The sequence below is a fragment of the Chelon labrosus genome (genome assembly GCF_963514085.1).
Source record: "Chelon labrosus genome assembly, chromosome: 11".
Taxonomy (NCBI): domain Eukaryota; kingdom Metazoa; phylum Chordata; class Actinopteri; order Mugiliformes; family Mugilidae; genus Chelon; species Chelon labrosus.
In genome coordinates this window covers 26,779,400-26,799,009 of record NC_140344.1, presented here as the reverse complement: position 1 = coordinate 26,799,009, position 19,610 = coordinate 26,779,400, and the positions used below count along the sequence as shown (strand labels likewise).

The 19,610-nt window shown below is 43.1% G+C and overlaps 1 protein-coding gene across 2 annotated transcripts in view; it reads right to left on the bottom strand.

Moving 5' to 3' along the window:
- Positions 1-1,659: 1,659 nt before the first annotated feature.
- Positions 1,660-19,610, bottom strand: part of hipk3a (homeodomain interacting protein kinase 3a) — a 32,861-nt gene continuing 14,910 nt past the window's right edge. Inside the window, exons 5-18 of one of the 2 annotated variants that reach the window (XM_084555771.1) lie at positions 19,182-19,305; positions 14,372-14,491; positions 13,377-13,463; positions 13,097-13,281; positions 12,013-12,178; positions 11,686-11,809; positions 11,484-11,578; positions 11,235-11,389; positions 10,305-10,466; positions 9,838-10,212; positions 8,415-8,576; positions 8,072-8,334; positions 6,520-6,686; positions 1,660-6,138 (exon numbers count right to left, since the gene is read on the bottom strand). In XM_084555771.1, coding sequence (XP_084411897.1) covers positions 5,593-6,138; positions 6,520-6,686; positions 8,072-8,334; positions 8,415-8,576; positions 9,838-10,212; positions 10,305-10,466; positions 11,235-11,389; positions 11,484-11,578; positions 11,686-11,809; positions 12,013-12,178; positions 13,097-13,281; positions 13,377-13,463; positions 14,372-14,491; positions 19,182-19,305 — 2,731 coding nt within the window. In that variant the 3' untranslated portion in view covers positions 1,660-5,592. The remainder of the gene's footprint in view (positions 6,139-6,519; positions 6,687-8,071; positions 8,335-8,414; positions 8,577-9,837; positions 10,213-10,304; positions 10,467-11,234; positions 11,390-11,483; positions 11,579-11,685; positions 11,810-12,012; positions 12,179-13,096; positions 13,282-13,376; positions 13,464-14,371; positions 14,492-19,181; positions 19,306-19,610) is intronic. The other variant, XM_084555772.1, reaches the window with a different exon arrangement.

The following is a 19,610-nucleotide window of genomic DNA, read 5'->3' as shown; positions in this document are numbered from 1 at the left end:
ATTTCAGAAAACAAATTAACAAGATGCAGAACACTTTTACAAACGCCGAAACTAATTTACAAACCTCAACCATCAACCGGAAAGGGAATGTACCAACTCCGGGGTTGAACAGGAAGTGATAACGGGAGCGGCCAATACGAGTTGTTGCTGTCGTTGATGGACAGCGATCGACTGATGTTTTGCCCGTTTTGTGGCAAACGCATGAGCCTGTTTTATCTTTTGTGCTCATTCCCGTGAGAACGGGACCATGGCCGCAATTCAGTGCACCCTACGCTGAATTTGTCACCCACAGCTTCATTATTTAAAACTGGGAAATATATGAATAAAAAATAAAGCAAAGTAACGAGTATTTATTACATTTTTGTATTATAGAGCGCAAAACCTCTTCAAATACTTGTTTGTTTTTTCATGATTCATAAACAGACCACAGTTTGAGAATCGTGGATCTATAACAACTGAGAAAACACATGTTCACATACTTTAACATTATAAAAACCTCTTTAACAAAAGCAACTGCACATTTAGGTGAACCAATGACAACAGCAATGTTATGGCCCCTCAAACAAGTCCGCGTCACTCAATCGCTGTCCATCTCGGGTCACCATTTGTTACCGTGTGTTGAGTCTATTGGCCGCTTCCATGAGGGGAGTCGCCTTCACCTGTTGTGCGACGTATTTTCCCTTTGAATGGAAGTCGCACTCAGGGTGAGGGGTGTTCCCTGTGTTTAAAGCTGAGCCATGGAAACGCTCGCTCCATAGATTGCTTAGATTCCTTGACCCGCCCCAATAAGCAATAAAAGAACAAAATGAAAGAATAGCCTGAGGACTGCTTTTTCCTTGCACATTACACCATGAACTCCATCATCGGTCACCGTAGTTTATCCAAGCGCCACTGTTTTTGGTGTTTTTTTTTTTATTAGTTGCAAACACTCTGGAGAGTCCTTGTCTCTTTTTACCTCTTAAATCAGTCAGTTGTAACGGCTAGACGACCGGGTCAGAGCATCTCCAAAAACTGCAGCCCTTGTGGGATGTTCCTGGTCTGCAATGTCATGCTGATGCACATCAAAGTCACCGTTGGTTCTGATATTAAGGGTCCAGAAGACACACTGGATCCTGGTTTGTTTTGTTTTGGGCTGTGTAGCTGCAGACCAGTCAGGGTGTCCCATGCTGACCTCTGACCTCTGATGAAAGCTTCGGACCGGACCCCAGAGCGATGGAAGAAGCTGGCTCTGGTGTGACGGATCACATTTTCACTTATCGTTTGGACAGACAGGTGCGTCCATCGATTACTGGGGAACACGTGGCACCAACCTTTGGACAATCTTCTGCTGGATCCACATGAATGGATGTTACTCTGACCCAAAGCCTAAGCACTGCTGCGGACTATGTACACCCTTTTATGGAAACAGACTTCCCTGATGGCGGTGGCCTCTTTCAGCAGCTTCCTGCCATAAAAGCAAAAACGTTCCAGAAATAGTTTGAGGAACACAGTACGTTAACGGTCTCCAGATTCCCCAGATCTCAATCCAGTCGAGTATATGAGGGATGTTCTGGAGGTTCTGCTGCTAACCAGATACCTTGTACAATATTAGGTCATAATGTTATGGCTGATCAGTGTAAAACTATAGTAATATTACACTTATGTGCTAGATGTCAGTAAATGCTTCCCAGCTGGAGATGAAGAAAGACGCCAAACGAGTGACTGAAGCAAAAGATTTTTTTTTGTTTGTTTTTTTAATTCAAAGTGAATCTCGACATAGTTACACCATCAATTCATAATTTGACACTCACCAATAAGAGTCACCAAGAAGGAACCCGCTTTTTGTGACAAAGTACGTAAGGCTTGGTCACATTGAAAACTCACTGAGAACTAGAGGTGAGGGGAGGGGGTGGAGGAGGGGGAGGGAGGAGGGAGGAGGGACGACCGCAAACTGGTAAGACACACATCATCATCATCATCATCATCATCATCATCACATCCAAACAATTCTCATTATCCCAGTCCTCTTATATTGTTGTATATTGCACAGTGCAGATGCTACATGTCAAACTAGTGTAGCATTTAAGATTTAAAAATAATAAAAAACAAATCAAAACATAAAGCCACACCAAAAACTACACATATTTAGGACAGTCGAACGTTAGCGATCGTGTCTTAAGATAGAATAATTAGTTGTGGTACGAAGTCTTAGCTAATTATTCCGCCTGTTAAATGAGACGCGACAGTGTGTCAGCAGGGAGAAAAATCTGGATTATTAGGATTTGTATCGACGGGGTCTGCGACTCGGGATGTCCCGATCAGGTGTGTCTAAAATGACTGGATCGTATCGGGGTTCAGAACGAAAACCTAAGACGAAGAGGAACCTAAACGTGTCTCTGCTGTGGTGGAAGTACTTCTGGACGACGAAGTGAGTCAAGGGTGCAACGTGGTAGTACGTGATCGTCAGTCAGTACTACCGACTTGATTCAAAACCAGAAAACTCAAACGTAGTACGCACGTCTGAACGCTGCGTTTAAAAGAAGAGGAAAGTTTCCTTGAGACGAGAACACAAGGTACGAGCGCCCCTCTCCAGACTACATTAACTCTTGACATCCAGTCGACTCTAGGACGACAGACGGACATCGGATCGGGACATCCCTTATCTGCGACATAAATGTTTTCCACGTTTCTAAAGCGGCCCTCGTGTTAAGGCTGCTGGGCTCCGTGTGCTTGTTGAGCTTTGGATCTGTGTGTGTGTGCGCGCTTGACGACCGTCGGCGTAAGGCTGCAGGGAGATTATCTATCTGAGAACTAATCAACCCAAAGTGGCGGCGGTGGTTAGGGGTAACGGCGTGGGAAATGGATGCGTTCATCTCCTCACGTGATAGGAAAAGAAAAAAAACAACCTGTCATCCTCCCGTTTGTTTAAAAGAACAAATGGACACAGCGGCGTATTAGACGGCAAAACACACACCCTTTACCTAAGGCGACATGGCAAAACCATTCTACTGTAATACGACGACGTAGCAGAGGAGAGCGGGTGAGTCTGACAGATGGATAAAGCCTTTTTTTGTTTTTCTACACATGGTCAAAAAGTGCGTACGCGACAAACAATTTGCGTACGCACAATTCGCTTTCGTCAAAATGAAGAAGAAAACGCAGCAAATAACTCATCTGCAAACCAAAACAGACGTCAAATACATTCACTGTGTGAGGATAAAGCTTTCTGTAGGTTTCTGTGTGTGTGTGTATATAAATACTGAGGCCCTGTTTTAGTTTCTGAGTACTGCACGGTGTTCCTGGTGAACGTTCCCTGACTTTTTTGCTTTCTTTTTTGGATTTTTGTAGAAACAACTTTGGGGTTTTGTGAAAGAAGTGAAATAAAACAGGACAAGGAACTCGAGTCGGGCGAATCCCCCCCTCGCCGCTTTGATATCATCCGTCAGAAACTCCGCCCCGAAGGAAGGCACTAAAAGTTGTACAGTACGAAGAGTCGCCAGAAATACAGACGGGAAATAAAAGCCACGACGTCGCGAGATAAAACTAGACAAAATAATAATAATAATAATAATAATAATAATACATCATCAACAACAACAACACACCGGTTACAGAATCAAAAAAGTGAACCCAGCCTACATTTGAAAAATACTGATGCTAAAATACACACGCACAAAAAGAACAAAAACACACACACACACACACACCAAAAAGCAACAGAATAATAATAATAATTAAAAAAAAAAAAAAAAGAGGAAAACTTCCATTACAGCAGTTTACAATCACTTCAAAAAAGAAAAAAAACCAACAAAGCTAATATACAGAGGCACTAGCATATAGGAGTAGCATTCAATACACTCTCTAGTCAAAATAATAAAACCCCACTTCTATTGTATCTAGTTGTCGCGAACTACAATACAAAGAGAGAGAAGATGCAGGCGAGAACGAGATTAATCCTCTAAATTCACAGCTACGAAGTGGCAGATAATCAGTACATAGCAGCTTATTATCTATACATTCCAAATACAAACATAGCACAGGAAAAAAAAAAAATAATAATAATAATAAAACCTCAACCTCTGTTATTTTTTTTTGTTTTTTTAATATATATATTCTTAAATCTCGCAAATATATTCCAGCGACGGTTAACGCCGCCGGTGGTGAGAAGGAGAAATATCATCGACCGTGCTTCAGAAATGATTAAAAACAGTCTTTGGTTGCTGATTGGAGTAAAAACACCAGCTGACGCCAAAACGGGTAAAAAGACGCTGGAAAGAAAAATCAAAAAATCAAAAAAAAAAACAAAGCACACAACAAAATAAACTCAAGGCTACGCATCCACCCTGAAGGAATGTATCAAAACTGACGACAGGCTTAATACACGGATATACTCAAACGATTACAGCTCTAATACTCCATAGCCCAGCGACGATACTGCGAGTTCAAGAAGGTTATTTCAAACACTGAGAAGCATTTTTTAAAAGTAAAAACTCCTTTTTTTCTTTTTGTCTTAAAGTCTAAGCCACTCCCAAAAAGTAAAACCTAAAACGCATTAATTAATGCAAGTCGAGCCTAAACGCAAAAAAAATAATAAACCAATAAAAACACAGCAACCCAGAGTCTATCTAGATTGTATTGCAGTTACAGTAAACAGTGACAATACTGTTATGAATTAAGTACTATAGTGAATAGAAATTCGATTATCAAAATATCAAATCACTCTTTATGTACATACAAAGCTCATTCAGTCAAAGCCCTATCCATATATATAGATATATATATATGTGTGTGTATATATGTGCAGCCTCTAGCTAAAGTAAATCCATACTCTGAGTTAGAAAGCAAACCAAAAGTCCAACGATATTAAAAACACAAACCACAAGCATAATCCTCGTAATTATAAGATAAGCCCCGTCTTATTTAGAGCTTGGAGGTGAAGTGCTGCAAGCCCGTTTTATTTTATTTTTTAATTTACAATCTATACGCTCCTGAAGTGACGCCGCAGATTCTCGTTGTCGTTTTTTTTTTTCTTTAAGGCACTAGAAGGCGGCAGTAGTGGCGGCGACGTCCGCCTGAAAGCAGAGACGGGAGCAGCTGGATCCTGGTTAATACAGACGGGGATGGCTTCACAAACCGGCTCGCACGCGCTACAAGGCAACAAAGATAAAGGGAACGGGGGAAAAGGTGGGGGCAACCACAAATGATCTCCAGCCTCAGACGAGTTGGATCTGTCGCTGAACGGCGGCCGGTGACGGGAACGCGTTCATTTAATTAAAAACCTCCTGTATTGTGATTTCATTCTCTCTTGTGGACGCTCTCGTTAAAGCTCTGCAGGTTTTTTTTAAATCTATCATCCAGGAAGTCTTTCAGAGAAGCTGCTCCGACAGTCAAACATGATCAGCGACGTGAGCCGTGAACCCTCCTTGATTACAGAAGCTGGGTACTACTCTAACCTTAAAACACCGTCCTGTTATTTTCTTCTTCTTCTTCATCGTCACAAGTGTCCATTGTGTGCTCTGCTGCTAGCTCTACCTGCCCAGGTTGCAGCCCCGGTCCATTTCCTATTGCCCTTCCTGACCAGGAGGTACTGCTGCTGCTGCCCCGTCCTACCCCTCAGATATAAGAGAACTGGGGGTGGTGGCTGAGCTTGGTGGGGCTCAGAGGGAAGCCTGTGTAGGCGGCCGGGGAGGCCAAGTAAGGGTGAGGAGGGGGCGGCGGAGGAGGGAAGGGAGGCTTGAACTGGTGCGGGTGGGGGTGGTGGTGGTGGGGGTGGGGGTGGTAGCCGGGCTGGTGGTGCGGGTGGATGGTAGGGGAAGGGAGGAACCGGTGCGGGTGGTGGGGATGGGTGCCAATGCCCAGGGTCACCTGGTGAACTATAGCCCCGCCTTGGTGCGAAAGGCTGTAGCCGTGCTGGAGGAGGGGGGGAGGGCGAGAGGGCAGGATGGGGTGGGGGTGGTGGGCGGCGGTGAGCGGGCCGCTGGGCGGGTAGGAGAGCAGGGTGTGGCCGTGCGGGGCGGCCGACGTGAGCGTGGGGCTGCTGTGGGGCAGGTGGGTGAAGGTGTGCGTGTGGACAGTGGGGGGGATGTAGGCGTGAGGTCGCAGGGGCCCATAGTTGCCGTTCCACTCTTTGTTGCTGTGGTTTGAAGAATACGGCTGCACCTGAGAAAACAGAGACACAGAGACGCACAGCTCAACATCCAGACCGTCAAAGGAAACAAGGGCATTTGTTTTCTTGCTGAGAGTTGGATAAGAGGACGAGTGAATGTCCTGCAGCTTAGCTTCATGACTGTTCCCATGTTTATGTTAAAACAGCATCAGAAAGATGACAACTCAACTGGATGATCAGTTTGTGGTGCTGTAGTGCATGTCTGGCTACGGGGACGAAGCCTCGGCGTAGATTTAACACAGAACGATCAGTCTAGCTTTAGCTTTTATGCAAAGTTTTTAAATCATCAACATTTCAGACATGTACTTTAAACTGTACGGCTCCTGTTCCTAAAACTAATATATGTATAAATTAAAGAAGTTAAAAGCACTGACCTGTCCAAAGCCCAGATGGTGCTGCTGCTGATGCTGCTGCTGCTGCCCGGTCACCTTCTGCTGCCGGGACAGGAGGGGGGCGGATGGGAGGAGGGGGACGGAGGATGGAGTGCTCTGTTGACCGACGAAGCTGCAGCGTCCTTTGGATCGGGACCAGGACTCTGAGGCTGGAATGAGAGAAAGATAAAAGTCGGTCAGGCAACGGCAAACACATTTATATATGTTTTTATATTTAAGGGAAATATAGACGGTAGGTTTGGTCCACATGACCTGCAGGACTTAAGACGGTGAAGCAGAACTATGAAGACGTCAAACAAGAACACACACCCAGAGAAAAAGAGATTTTGTTCAGAATGAAGAATAAAAAATAAATAAATGCATCTAAAACTATTTATTAACACGACAGAGAGCTGTGGCTCAGAGGTCTTATGTCCTACCTGAAGATATTGGGAGTTATTAAATAAATAATAATAAATAAAATAAGTAGTTGTGTTGTTCTAATGTCCAACAACAACAAAACAAGTTTTCTTTTTGCAAATCCACTCAATTAAAGCAGCTAAATCCAGCCAATTATCTTGAGGTATCATTTTTAGATTAATTAATGTTTAAATATTACACAGATGATCTGAGATCTTTAAAACCTACTGACACCGGATCAGTTAAATACTGGAGAATTTAAAAATACCATTGTGAGAAATAAGCCGCCTCCAACAGCTGGGATGGAACAAGTGTTGTTTAATTATTTATTGCAGGGCAGTGACCACAGGTACTGGTAGACTGGAGGAATGATAACGTTGTCAACACCGTATGTTTTTCACGTTTTAAAAGTTTTTTTTAACTTTTAAAACACAAAAAAACAAAGGAGACAATAAATTTGAGAAAGAAAAAGATTGTGGTCACTCAGAAAAGAGAATCGAAGGAGCAAAGTTGAACCTCTGACTCTGATCTGGATCAGTTTTAAATCCACCTCGGCGCTCATTAAAATCTGGAGAGAGCACAAACGGTGAAACTGATCTCACATCAGAGCCATGGGGCAACTTTTACTGCTTGACGAGAACCAGCAGAGACAAAGGAACACGCTCTGGCCTGGTACCAAATGAAATGCATCCTTCTTTCCCCTGAAGTCTTAACTGCAAACTTAAAAGACTCACAGCATAACAAATGGCAGCTCTGCATTTAAAAGAAGCTGCTAAATAATTATAAGGGAAAGCCATAAAAGATGATTCTCGGACAATGGTAGCATTGCCCACAAAGGATGCATCTTGGAGGTATTAAGACGACAGCGTGGTCCGTTCTGTGCTGGTGTCTCTTGATCACCTGTTAAAGCCTCTATGACCCACTAGGGGGCGGTAAGCCCCTTCTCTCTCCACATGACCTGCAAAGCAAACACCGCCAAAGCACAGGTGACAGACCACATGACAGGTGTCAAGATGAAGGCACGTTGTATGAAGGGAAATAAGGGGGTTAGTACACAAACAACACTTTTATGAAAACAGATCATATTCACAAAAAGTTTCTTTAAAATAAATAAATAAATAAACATTTCACTGACCCGTTCTCTGGCCTCGCTCCTCTGCCCCCTGAGTGTTGTTGTTCTGCACCCTCATCGGAGGGACCACCATTGTCCTGATGCCGCGGGGACTCCTGTCCTGCGCGGTCGGGGGCAGCGGCGCGACCAAAGGCGGGCGGTTGTTGTGGTTGCTGTTGTCAAGGTAACGGTAGGGGCCGTTGCCGCGCGGGGACGTCGACGTGTCGGACGTCGGGGAGCCCTCGACCGTGTCGCAGCCGCTCTCGTGGCCGTCGTCCTCGGACATGCTACGAACAAAACGTTAAGAGTTTAGGACTACGAATACGAGAACGTGTTGATGTTTGAGTACGGGACCGTGACCTGATACCTGTTGGGTCTCTTGCACGGCGACACTGAAGGGCTGGACTGAAGTGAGTTGGAGGCGAAGGAGCTGGTGCTGAGGCTGCTGTCGGGGCTGCTGAGGGAACACACCCTCTCCATAGACACACTGGTGTTTCTGCAGGCCTCACACTCACACTCCTCTTTGCACCTGTGGACAGATTATTACGTTTTGTTAAGGCCGATACTGCAGATTAATATTCCTTTGTACCATCGTTAATTTCGTTGATGAAAAATAAAAGCTAAATCTAATATCTCACGGTAAAAACTATGATTAAACTTTGCCTCTGTGAAAGTAAGTGAGCCAACTATGAAGTTAAATAAGTCTCATCTAAATACTTTCTTTAACTTTATTGATCCACAAAGGAAATTTCTTGGTCACAGCAGCTCAGTTGCACATAAAAATAAATAAAAAAATAAATAAAAACACTAGTAAAAAGAAAACAAATAGGTGTAAGATAGTTAACAAAAATAAAAATAAATAAAAAAATAAATAAAAAACACTAGTAAAAAATAGGTGTAAGATAGTTAACAAAAATAAAAAATAAAATAAATAAACACTAGTAAAAAGAAAAAAAATCGGTGTAAGATAGTTAAAAATAAAATAAATAAACACTAGTAAAAAGAAAAAAAAATAGGTGTAAGATAGTTAACAAAAATAAAAAATAAAATAAATAAACACTAGTAAAAAGAAAAAAAATAGGTGTAAAATAGTTAACAAAAATAAAAATAAAAAAATAAATAAAAAACACTAGTAAAAAAATAGGTGTAAGATAGTTAAAAAAAATAAATAAACACTAGTAAAAAGAAAAAAAATCGGTGTAAGATAGTTAAAAATAAAAAATAAAATAAATAAACACTAGTAAAAAGAAAAAGAAATAGGTGTAAGATAGTTAAAAATAAAATAAATAAACACTAGTAAAAAGAAAAAAAATAGGTGTAAGATAGTTAAAAATAAAAAATAAAATAAATAAAATAAATAAACACTAGTAAAAAGAAAAATAAATAGGTGTAAGATAGTTAACAAAAACAAAAATAAATAAAATACAATAGTACAAGCAAAATATATCCAATATTTACACATGAACGAATCTACATAAAATAAAGTTGATGCACTACATGAAGTTATAGCCTTCTGACTTTTTACTGACACTATTTAAACAGTATACAGCAGAATGTATAATAGGTTTGCATTTAGCGAACTAAAAATGTCCATAAATCTACTTCCTGGAATGAATCCTTCAATCCTCGTGCATGTTAAATGTATGATCCAACCTTAGAAACTAGTAAGGGACAGCACAGCGGGCTGATATCCAACTCTGGAGAGGGATATGTGGATGTCTTATAACCCTTTAAATAGCTCTGATTAAAATAGCTGCCAAAATTAGTAGCTTGAACAGGTTTCTACTCACTCATTCAGGCGGCACCTCTGAGGGTCTTCATCCCCACCCTCGTCCTCCGCGTCGGTCAGATCGCTGCGGATGCTGATCACGCTGGGAGCAGGGCTCGGCGTGTCGCCCATCAGGACGGCCACTTCTCGCTGGGGCTGCCTGGGAAGCTCCAGCTGTCTGTTGCCGCTCAGCACCACCTCCTTGAAGCAGCTCACCTCCTCCTCCGCGTCGTCTTCCTCCTCGTCCGTGGTGTTGAGAACTTCCGGCTGCCTGGTCTCCACCAGAGGAACCTCCCTCTGAGGCTGCTCCCTTCCCGCCGCCGCCTGTCCGACGACGTCCGCCATTCTGGGCGTCCGACAGACCGACATGTGGACGTTGCTGGGGTGGGACAGGTTCCTTTAAAACAGAACGATTGACATATTAGATAAAAAAATTAAAAGTCTGAGCAGTGCAGCTTCAACGACGTGAACTGAGGAGCAGAGCCTCACCTGTTGTGAGTGTGTCGGTTCCTTTTATTGGCCGGCTGGGGCCAAACGACGTGAGCTATGCCGATGTTGATTGGCTGATGGGCAGAGAGGGCTGGCATCTGATTTGTCAGGAGAGGCTGCTGCATCACGGCGTTGTAGTGGCTGCTGTGTGGACGCACTTTCCTGTTAAAGACATGGAATAGAAAAAGGTGTAAGAGAAAACGAATTAAAACAACAACTCTATACTCTAATGTCCTATTTGCACAGGACTGTATTTCTCCTAACGCAGAGGTTCAGGGATAAAACTTTTTCCAATTTTTCTAAGAGTTTTGTTTGATTCGCGGCTTTTTTTCTGCTTCTCTTCACTTAACAAATCTTAAATCAAAAGTTTGTTTGCAGATACAGATATTAGGGCGCAGAGTCAATATGTCGCTGCTTAGTTTCACAGAAAAAAAAAAAGTGTTAAAACCATCAAGAAGAACAAAATCTTGAAGGACGATGACGAGTTGGATGAAATGCATGTTCTGTTATTTAAAGTTTTCTTTTTATACCAGAAACAAATTATTTTAGAGGCTGAAACCAAACCTGAAAAACCAAAAAGTACTTGCATCAGGATGACATCAGCATGTTTTGATGCGTTATTTTCATTCATTGATGTTTATTTTAATGTGTTCATCACATCGGTAAAGTCGAAGCTAATTTAAATTCTGCCCGGTAGTTTTGTTTTTAAAACATATTCTTTTATTATTAGTCTAAATCTGAAACTAAAGTTGTTAAAAAGTTAAGACGTATAAAAGGTACCAGGATGAAGTCAGTAAATATGAGTAAAACACAGAGTTTATATATCCTGTGTAAACAGGACTTAGCAAGACTAACTAAAAATGACTAGTGCAAATCTTGCAAACGGGGACTTTCCCAGAAGTTCGGGTGAGTCAGAGTTTGGCACCTCACCCCCAGTCGCTGATTCTCTGTGGTCCAGCTGTGGTGTCGTTGGTTAGGGAGGATGGCGGCGGCGGAGGTGGGTGAGAGGGAGGAGGACCCACGGGAGTCATCTGCTGCCAAGCTGCCGGGACGAGGAGCTGCTGCCCCCGGCTCGACCAGGCCTGCTTGGAGGACGCGGGGGAAAGACAGAGTCATCTATTGAGATCGGCATCAGTGGAAAGTGTTGCTGCAAGAGCGAACGCTGAGCCTGCGTCTTACCTGTGCTATCACACCAGGTCGCACTGGCAGGGGTTGTATGGGAGGGGCTTGAGTTACCATGGGGACAGCATACCCTGTTGGTTGATTAAGATTACCTTCAAAAAGAAACCAAACAATCCGTTACTAATGCAGCTAAAAAACACAAACACGTTTAATACGCAATCTTCTTAATGACGTTACGCAATCCTGGTCGGCGGCGTACCTTGCATGGTGGGAGGACAAAGAAGGAGGGCGGGCGGGAACGAGTCGCTGCACCCAAACTGTCCGTTCGCAGTTGTTAGAGCTATCCCAGGGTGCAACACAGAGGGAGCCGACTGGGTTATAGCCTGCGTTGGTGGAGTGTAGAAGGAAGAAGGAGAGTCAGGAAGAGGAAGCGGTGATATGTTACGAGCACATTCTCTCCTGAAGGGGGCAGCGTTAAGTCACCATGCACAAAAACATTATGTAATCACACGCTGTACTAGTTTTTATTTTGGGGAGGAAACATGTCTTTCTCCTAACAACGTGGGGCGCCATCATTTCATCATACCTGAGTGTGGACAGGTATGTTGCTGTAGCCCAGAGGAAGGCCGGAGGATACGGTGGGGGCGAGAGGGGGTCTGGAGAAATGAATGGTGTTCTGGTTGAGGGCGTCGAAGATGGCGTTGCTGGGCCGACTGTGGCACATGTCCATGATGCGGAAAGACGACTGCACGCTAGGAAGAGAAAGGGAAAGTTGTTTGACAAAGGCTCGTGTAAACATTGCATCCGGCTGCGCAACACGAGCTGAGACGCAGAGTTTGAAAGGGCAGGACAGATATTTACTACAAGTATGATTGGCAGGCAGCAAAAAGACAAAAGACAATAACCAGGAAATGGATCAGTTAAGAGACCACAACTATTCTGAAGTAGACAGAAACAATTCAAGATATTTGTCTGACGAGTGTGGAAACTTTATTTGAATTCGTTTGAAATACTTTGCTCTACTCTGCTTCTTTACTGTTTACCAAGTTATGAATGAATGAGTGGATGGAGGGCCCATGTGTCCCTGAAAGCGTGCCAACTTTGTGCAAATGACCCTTACACAACCTCTTGCCAGTTCATTAGGTACACTAGTGACAACGAATGCATTCTAATATAACACTCCTGCACTAAACCACAGCTTCATGAAGGATCTTGTATTCAGCGTTAGTTTAAAACAACCGAGAGAGCTGTTGACTCAACTCTGTTTTAATTTTGGAGGCTGTGGTTTTTTAGTACCGACACATGTTTCTATTTTTTTAAAAACCCGATTTTATCCCGTGGGCTAGGCTAAATATAATAATTCTGAATTTATAAGTCACACAGTTGAATCATCGCCTTTCTGGGACTGTTAAAAACTGAACATTACAAGAGTCATGAAGGAGGATTTAGTTTAAAATGCTTTAGTTTGCTTTTCACAGGTGTACCTTATGTTTTGGCCAGGGAGTGTATTTTGAAAGGACAATCATGGCAATCAAGGACCTTCCACCTTCAGTCATACATTCCCCCTTTTCTGTTTTACATAATATGCTGCTTTGTGTCTAAAAATAATAAATTAATCTAACATATTAGTAATAAAAAAGAAAGCACAAGCCAACACGTTTTCGCCTTACTAGTTGCTGTGTGGGAAGTCCAGCAGATGAGTCATATTGAGGAAGGGGTGAGTGAGGACACTAGAGGGAACGGTTCTGTCCTCGGCGTCGATCAGCAGCATGCTCCTGAGCAGAGACACAAACTCCTGCCTGTCGGCCTTCTCTGCCTGCATGTCGCTGCCATCAGGGCTCAGCACCAAGTTCACCTGGTAGAGAAAACACAACAAGTCAGAATCAGAAAAAGTGCTCAATTGGCCGATATAGGCCTCTAGGGGTTTTCAGTACATCTGTTCAGACTCACGTGTGCTATATCATCCAGACAGCTGAAGATGTACTTTCTGGCCTCTTTGGATTTAAGTCCCGTCTCTTTCTCATGCTCTTCTGTCGTCTGGATGAAGAACAGGGACGTAAGAATAAACAACCTCCAGCATGTGTGTGTGTAGCGTGTGAAGATTTGTTTTGTAATAGCGTGGTCTAGCGTCTCCGTGCGTGTTAACGCTGGACTCGTTTCAACGATAAGGAAAGGAAAGTCAAAGTATGAGGTAAAATATACACAGGCATTGCGTGGAGATAAATATTAGGCCGACATTTATTTAAACGATATTTCAGCAGGTAGTCTAAACACAGTTTCACATTTCCTTAAGCTTTCCTCGGGGTGTGCTGGCTCTGTCCTGTTTTGAAAAGATTATGCAGCTGTTTCCTAGCGCGCTGCCACAAGGACTCTTGACTTGATGATGTGTGGTCAACAGGAAGGATGTGTTTGCAGGTCTGTAGTAGGTTTGCATGTAAACCGATCAGGCGTAACGTTATGACCACCTTCCTAATATTGTGTAGGTCTCCTGTGAGCCTCCAAAACAGTTGTGACTCATCAGAGAATGGACATGGGCCCTCTGAGGGTGTCCTGTGGGGGCCTTTGGGTTGAGGGGAGGGTCCTCTGTGGATCATCCCACAGATACTTGATCAGTTTGGGATCTAGTGAATTTGGAGGGCAGGTTGTTCCTATACTGTTTGTGTGTGTGTGTCTGTGTCAGGCTGCATCCTGCTGGGGATGGCTGCTGCCAACAAGGAGTGTCATTGCTATGGGGTGGGGGTGCCTGGTCTGGTCTAGGTGGGTGCTACATGTCTAAGTAACATCCACACCAATGAATGCCAGGTCCAGAAGTTTCCCAGCAGAACATTTTAATTGTCACAAGACGGTTTAAATGTTATTTACTTCTCCTGTCAGTGGTTTTAATGTTGTGGCTGATCGCTGTATGTGTTGTATATGTCGTATTTGTGTAAAATCTGAACAGGTACCTTCAGTCTCCACGAGGCGTAGGGAGAGTCCGATTCTTTGGAGAAGAAACGCGAGGTCTTGGTCCCCTTGTTGAGCAGCTGTTCAGAGGGAAGGCCCTGAGTCTGAGAGATGTACCGGATCTGAGCAGAGCGGGACGGGACGGGACACGGGGAGGAAGAGGAAGAGAGAGAGAGAACGAAGAAAAAGTTTTATTTTACGGGTAGTTCACCGTTCACGAGAAAAGGGAAAACACTGGATTGAAACAGATTCTGACTTTAGTCATGGGAGTTTCAAGTTCACAAAATAAAACTCCCCGCCAGTCAATAAGAACTGAGTAAGCCTACTGGATGAAGCATCTTCCAAAAATAAACATAAAAATTCCAGTTGCTGTTGTTTTCTACTTTGCTTTTTGGGGGATTATTATTGTTACTGGATTATTTGAGTTCATCTGATGCACGCCAGCAGCAAAAACCTGCTGACAGCTACTTTTCAAAGCGACTGCGACACCTTATCTCCGACGTCTTAACATGAGCTGCTTGCTAAGCACATTGCCTGTTATCTACAGAGCTGAGGAGGATATAGCAAAAAAAAACACACAACATACAAAGAGGTCAAAGGTTACCAACAACTGTGAGCACTTACGCACAGCTCATCAAGTTCTCACTGAATGGAGGCAACTGCTTAAAATCCTAATAAAAAAAAAAAAATCTTATTTAACTGTTTTGTTTATACAGCGTCAATATAACAATCCAAATTGTCTCGGGACACTTTACAGAAGCCAGAGCTTGAAACACTCAGATCAAGCACCAAGTTGACAGTAACAAAGGAGAAACTCTCTTTTAGCAGGAAGAGATGTTGAACAGAAACCAGCTCAGACGGAGAGGGGTCTTCTGTCGTCCTCGTGTTAATCTATATCAGCGAGGAGAGCTGCATTTACACCGTCCCTTAAAAAGTCAAAACCTTCTTGCTGGACACAGGTCAAATCTTTTAATCAAGCCAATTGCTTGTGGTAACTTAAAAGTGAGAGTTTCCAAACATATATGTGACCGTACCCAACCTGTTCACAACAAATTTGAATCATTCCCCGTAAAAAATGTATTTCTATTCGCTAGAGTTTTCCTTTATTTCACTAGTTTGCAGGTTTTTGGTTCGTTGCATTAATAGATTGACATCTTGGCGTCATCCTTGACTGAACCTCATCTCTTCAAGGTCACGACAACAATGTCACTACGTCCACATTTCTGCAGGATTAATGGAATACCACTGCCACTCTGGTCCACGCCCTCGTTACATAAAGTATTGGTAAAATGCTGCAGCTCTATCTAGGGGTCGGACTGAACAGTCGACTTTACGGCTGCGCCATGACGCTTAGCTGCTATACACGGAAATGGGTTCGGACATATACCGGCTACTTTAAATTATCTTACAACATGCTGTTTAGTACTATTAAACGCTACTGGTGGTGCCGATTAACACAGGCTAAACATATCTGCAGTGTGCGCTATTGATAAGCTTGTGTAGTTCTGTTGTGTTCTATTATTTGACATTGTTGTTGCGGTTGTAGAGCATGTTTGTTGTCCTCGATGTCAGTTCACGCACCACGCGAGAGGTCGGTAGTTACAGTAGAGTGTCTAGATAGTTTTAGAGTCTATCGAGCAAGAGCTAAATATTAGACGTGTCGAACTGACGGTGTTTATGGTTTTGGACGTGGGCTACGGCCAAAAGTAGCCCGTGAGTTACCTTGCAAAAAGCCTGCACAGCTTCTTTCGTGTGAGACGAGCTTTTGTTTTTATGAGTAACGTGTGTCGACGTCGACTCAGCTTTTTAAAATTACTCAACTTTCATCACATTGAAGCAATTTCCCTTGTGGATGAATAAAGTTTATCCAAGTCTAAGTCGAATATTAGTCATATGTGGTGAAAGTTGAGTAACTTTAAAAAGTCCTAAGTCGTTCAAGCCCCAGCTCGATCACCATCCATGATCACAGCACTCCAGTTCTTTATTCGCTCCACTGGCTTCCTACAAAAATCTGCATCCAGTAAAAGATCCTGCTACTTGCCTTTGAGGCTCTCCACAATCAAGCTCATCCATCATCTGGATCAGATCTTCTCCACTCATACACACCACCTGTCCGACTTTCTACCACGGGTTTTTTCAGAGCATTCGGTCGCTCAGATTTCTTGTAACATCTCTTCAAATCCAGACTCTAAACGCATCTCTTTAAAACTTCTTACTCCATTTAAACCTGCTTTTTCCCCTTATTTTAGTCGACATACTTTCATTCTTATGTTTTATGCATTCCTGCTGTTTTTCTAAAGTTAACTTGAGTGCTCTGAAAGACTATTATAACCATTATTTATCGCACAGTTTGACTTGCAAGTTGTATTCTGCAAATTACCCACAATGCGGTTGAATTTATCATCCTCTCTGATCTCCTTCATCTTAATCATCTGTCAAAACAACCTGATCCTCCAGAAATCCTGCAGTTACTGCTTCAGAATCTTAATTACTGCCGTGTATGCTCCAAAACACAAGGAATGCATCTTTGGTGTTTGTTGAAATATAAATTAACGTACAGCTTGCACAGATGCATAAGCGCTCGTACACGTGTCTACGGCCTAGAACAAACACACCGAGTGGCCGGAGCGTACTGGACTGAGAACCTGCTGATGGTGCACTGAACACCACCCACTGTGTGTGTGTGTGTTTGTGTGTGTGCGGGCGTCCAAAAGCGTGCACATGTCTAACATCAGGCTTATGCTTATAAATACATTTTGCTGTGTAGAGAGGAACTGCAGTGAGCCTTGGCATAGGGCCGCATGCTTTTGGGGGCTCAGTGTGCACGAGTGAGTGTGTGACCCAGCGTGGCCCTGTGATACAACGCGGTGGTTAATGCTCAGCGAGGCTCGATCAGCCACCATCTAGGACTGATAAACGTTCAAGCTGCTAGAGGAGGAGGAGGAGGAAGAGGAGGAGCACATGATGACTTGCAAAAAGAAAAAAAACTTTCCAAAAACAGATGCATGAACAAACATCAAGTTGGAAGGAAACAAGGGCTCGATTCTTTAAACAATTCTAATGAACGGGAATGTTTGGTACAGGCAAGAAAGTACAGCCAATTTCAAATATTTGGTTTGGCAAATAAGTGCAAATAAGTTGGAAATATTTCATAGTTGTCCATAAAAGGTCAAATATAATTATTCTTTTGCCTCCTGATCCGTTATTGAACTTTTAATACTCAGTATCGGCCGATTCGAGTCCCAATCCGGTTCTTAAATTAACACGATTTCCTCCCCGGGAGATTCCTAAAGTCTCGTCTTCCTCGTCTTCTCCTAGAGTCGACCGGCTTGAATCCAACTAATATTTCTGTCCAAGTTAATGTAGTGTGGAGAAGGTAGCTCGTACCTTGGCTCCAGAAAACAGAAATGTTCGCCATAAACTCCCTAACCCTCTCTGGAATATTTTTCTCCTTGACGCCGTCTCCAGGAAACTTTTCTTTTAAACGCAGCGTTCAGTGTTTGTTGTTGTTTCGGTGCAGCCTTTGAGTGGATGTTTTTTTTTTCCTGTATCAAGTTGGTGGTATTAAATAACGATCTCCTAACACCTTGCCAAACATCCACATTGCATAATTCACAAATTTCTGTCTGACTTTTTTCTTTTTTCTCAGAGTTTGGTTTTTCTTTTTTTTTTTTGATTCAGCAGCTTTGACGCGAGCGAACCGCTTCTACAACAGAAGCAGCAGAAGAAAGAGGAGAAGAAGATGACGCTTCAGGGACGTGGTTTTGGTTTACGGCAGACCTAAAATAAATAACTACAAAAGATCAAGCTTAGCTGAAGCCTGATACCAATACGGTTCTTTTAAAAATGCCTGGATCATCCCTAAATAAAACTTTAAATGTCAAAACACACACACATCCATCAGCGTATCAGATTTCTTCTTTTCCAAATTTCTAAACTCATTTAAACTCAGGCTTAGTTTTGGTCTTCACAGCGTTGCCTGTGGTTAATCACAGCATAAACACAATACGCCACCATCTAAGACTCATGATTGTTCAAACTTCCCCAAAACAGAGGCATGAACAAAACACTGGTTTGGAAGCAAAAATCCTTTAAAAAAAACCCTAATGAATGAGAACGTCGGGTACTGGTAATGAAAGAACAGCCAATTTTAAATATTTGACTTGGCAAAGGAGTCTAAATAAGTTGGAAATCTTTCACTGACATCCTAAAAAGTCTGCCAACATATTAAATGCCAAAGTTCCCCTCCGAATCTCTAAACTCATTTACTGAAACCATAACAAGTTTGATTCGGGTCTTCACAGCGCTGCCTGTGGTCAAACACAAAATAATCCCGCATTCGTCTGTGAACGTGGTGTGGGCCTTTTCCCATGCTCCCTCTCCCTTGCAGAGAGAGGTGGGGCTGGGGAGGGTGTCTGGGGGGTTGGGGGGTGGTGGGGGGGGGCTCCATGTAGAGTCCCAGTTGTGTAGTTTAGACCAGCACAACCCTGTGGGAAGATAATCACACATTGCCAAGAGCGATTTCCTGATTCACTCAGTCCAGATTAGTGTTAGGTGGATTTCATGCTGGATTTGTTGGATTTCAGTCGAACAGCGCGAGAGAGAGATCAGGGAGCGACAACAAATAAAGGTTTAACTGTGTAATGAATGGACCGTTGGGTTTTGGCTACACGGGGGGGAAAAAAGAGAGCTAAGAATTTAATAAGTATTCAGAAAAATGTGGATTTATTTTTGTTTACTTTGTCTTTTTTATATCTCAAGGGTCCCTGTGCTTACTGTGTGTGTGTACTCTGTGTGTTTGAGGAATGTTACCTGGTCGTATTCCAGCGCTCCGGGGTAGAGGGGCCAGCCCAAGAACAGCTCAGCTATCACACAACCCAGCGACCACATGTCTATGGCCTCGCAAAACGGCAGGCCCAAAATAATCTCGGGAGCCCTGCAGAGAGAAGAGAGGTGGAGAGAGAGAAAGGGGGGTTACATGAGGGGGGTCCATCGCCACGTATAATCAAAAAACAGTTGTCACGGGCCGGACGACAACAAAGCCAGGATCTCTGCAGTTTTCATAGCTGCTCTGTTGAACCAAGAAGTCTGAACAGGTCTAAAATAGCTGTCCCGCACGTTTAAATGTGTTTCCTACCTGTATAATTTAGGAAACACATTTAAAAGGCTTATTTCAAAAGTACCGCATCAAATCCATCCAGCGAGCCTTTAAATAACAGCAGCATATGACTCACGGACACA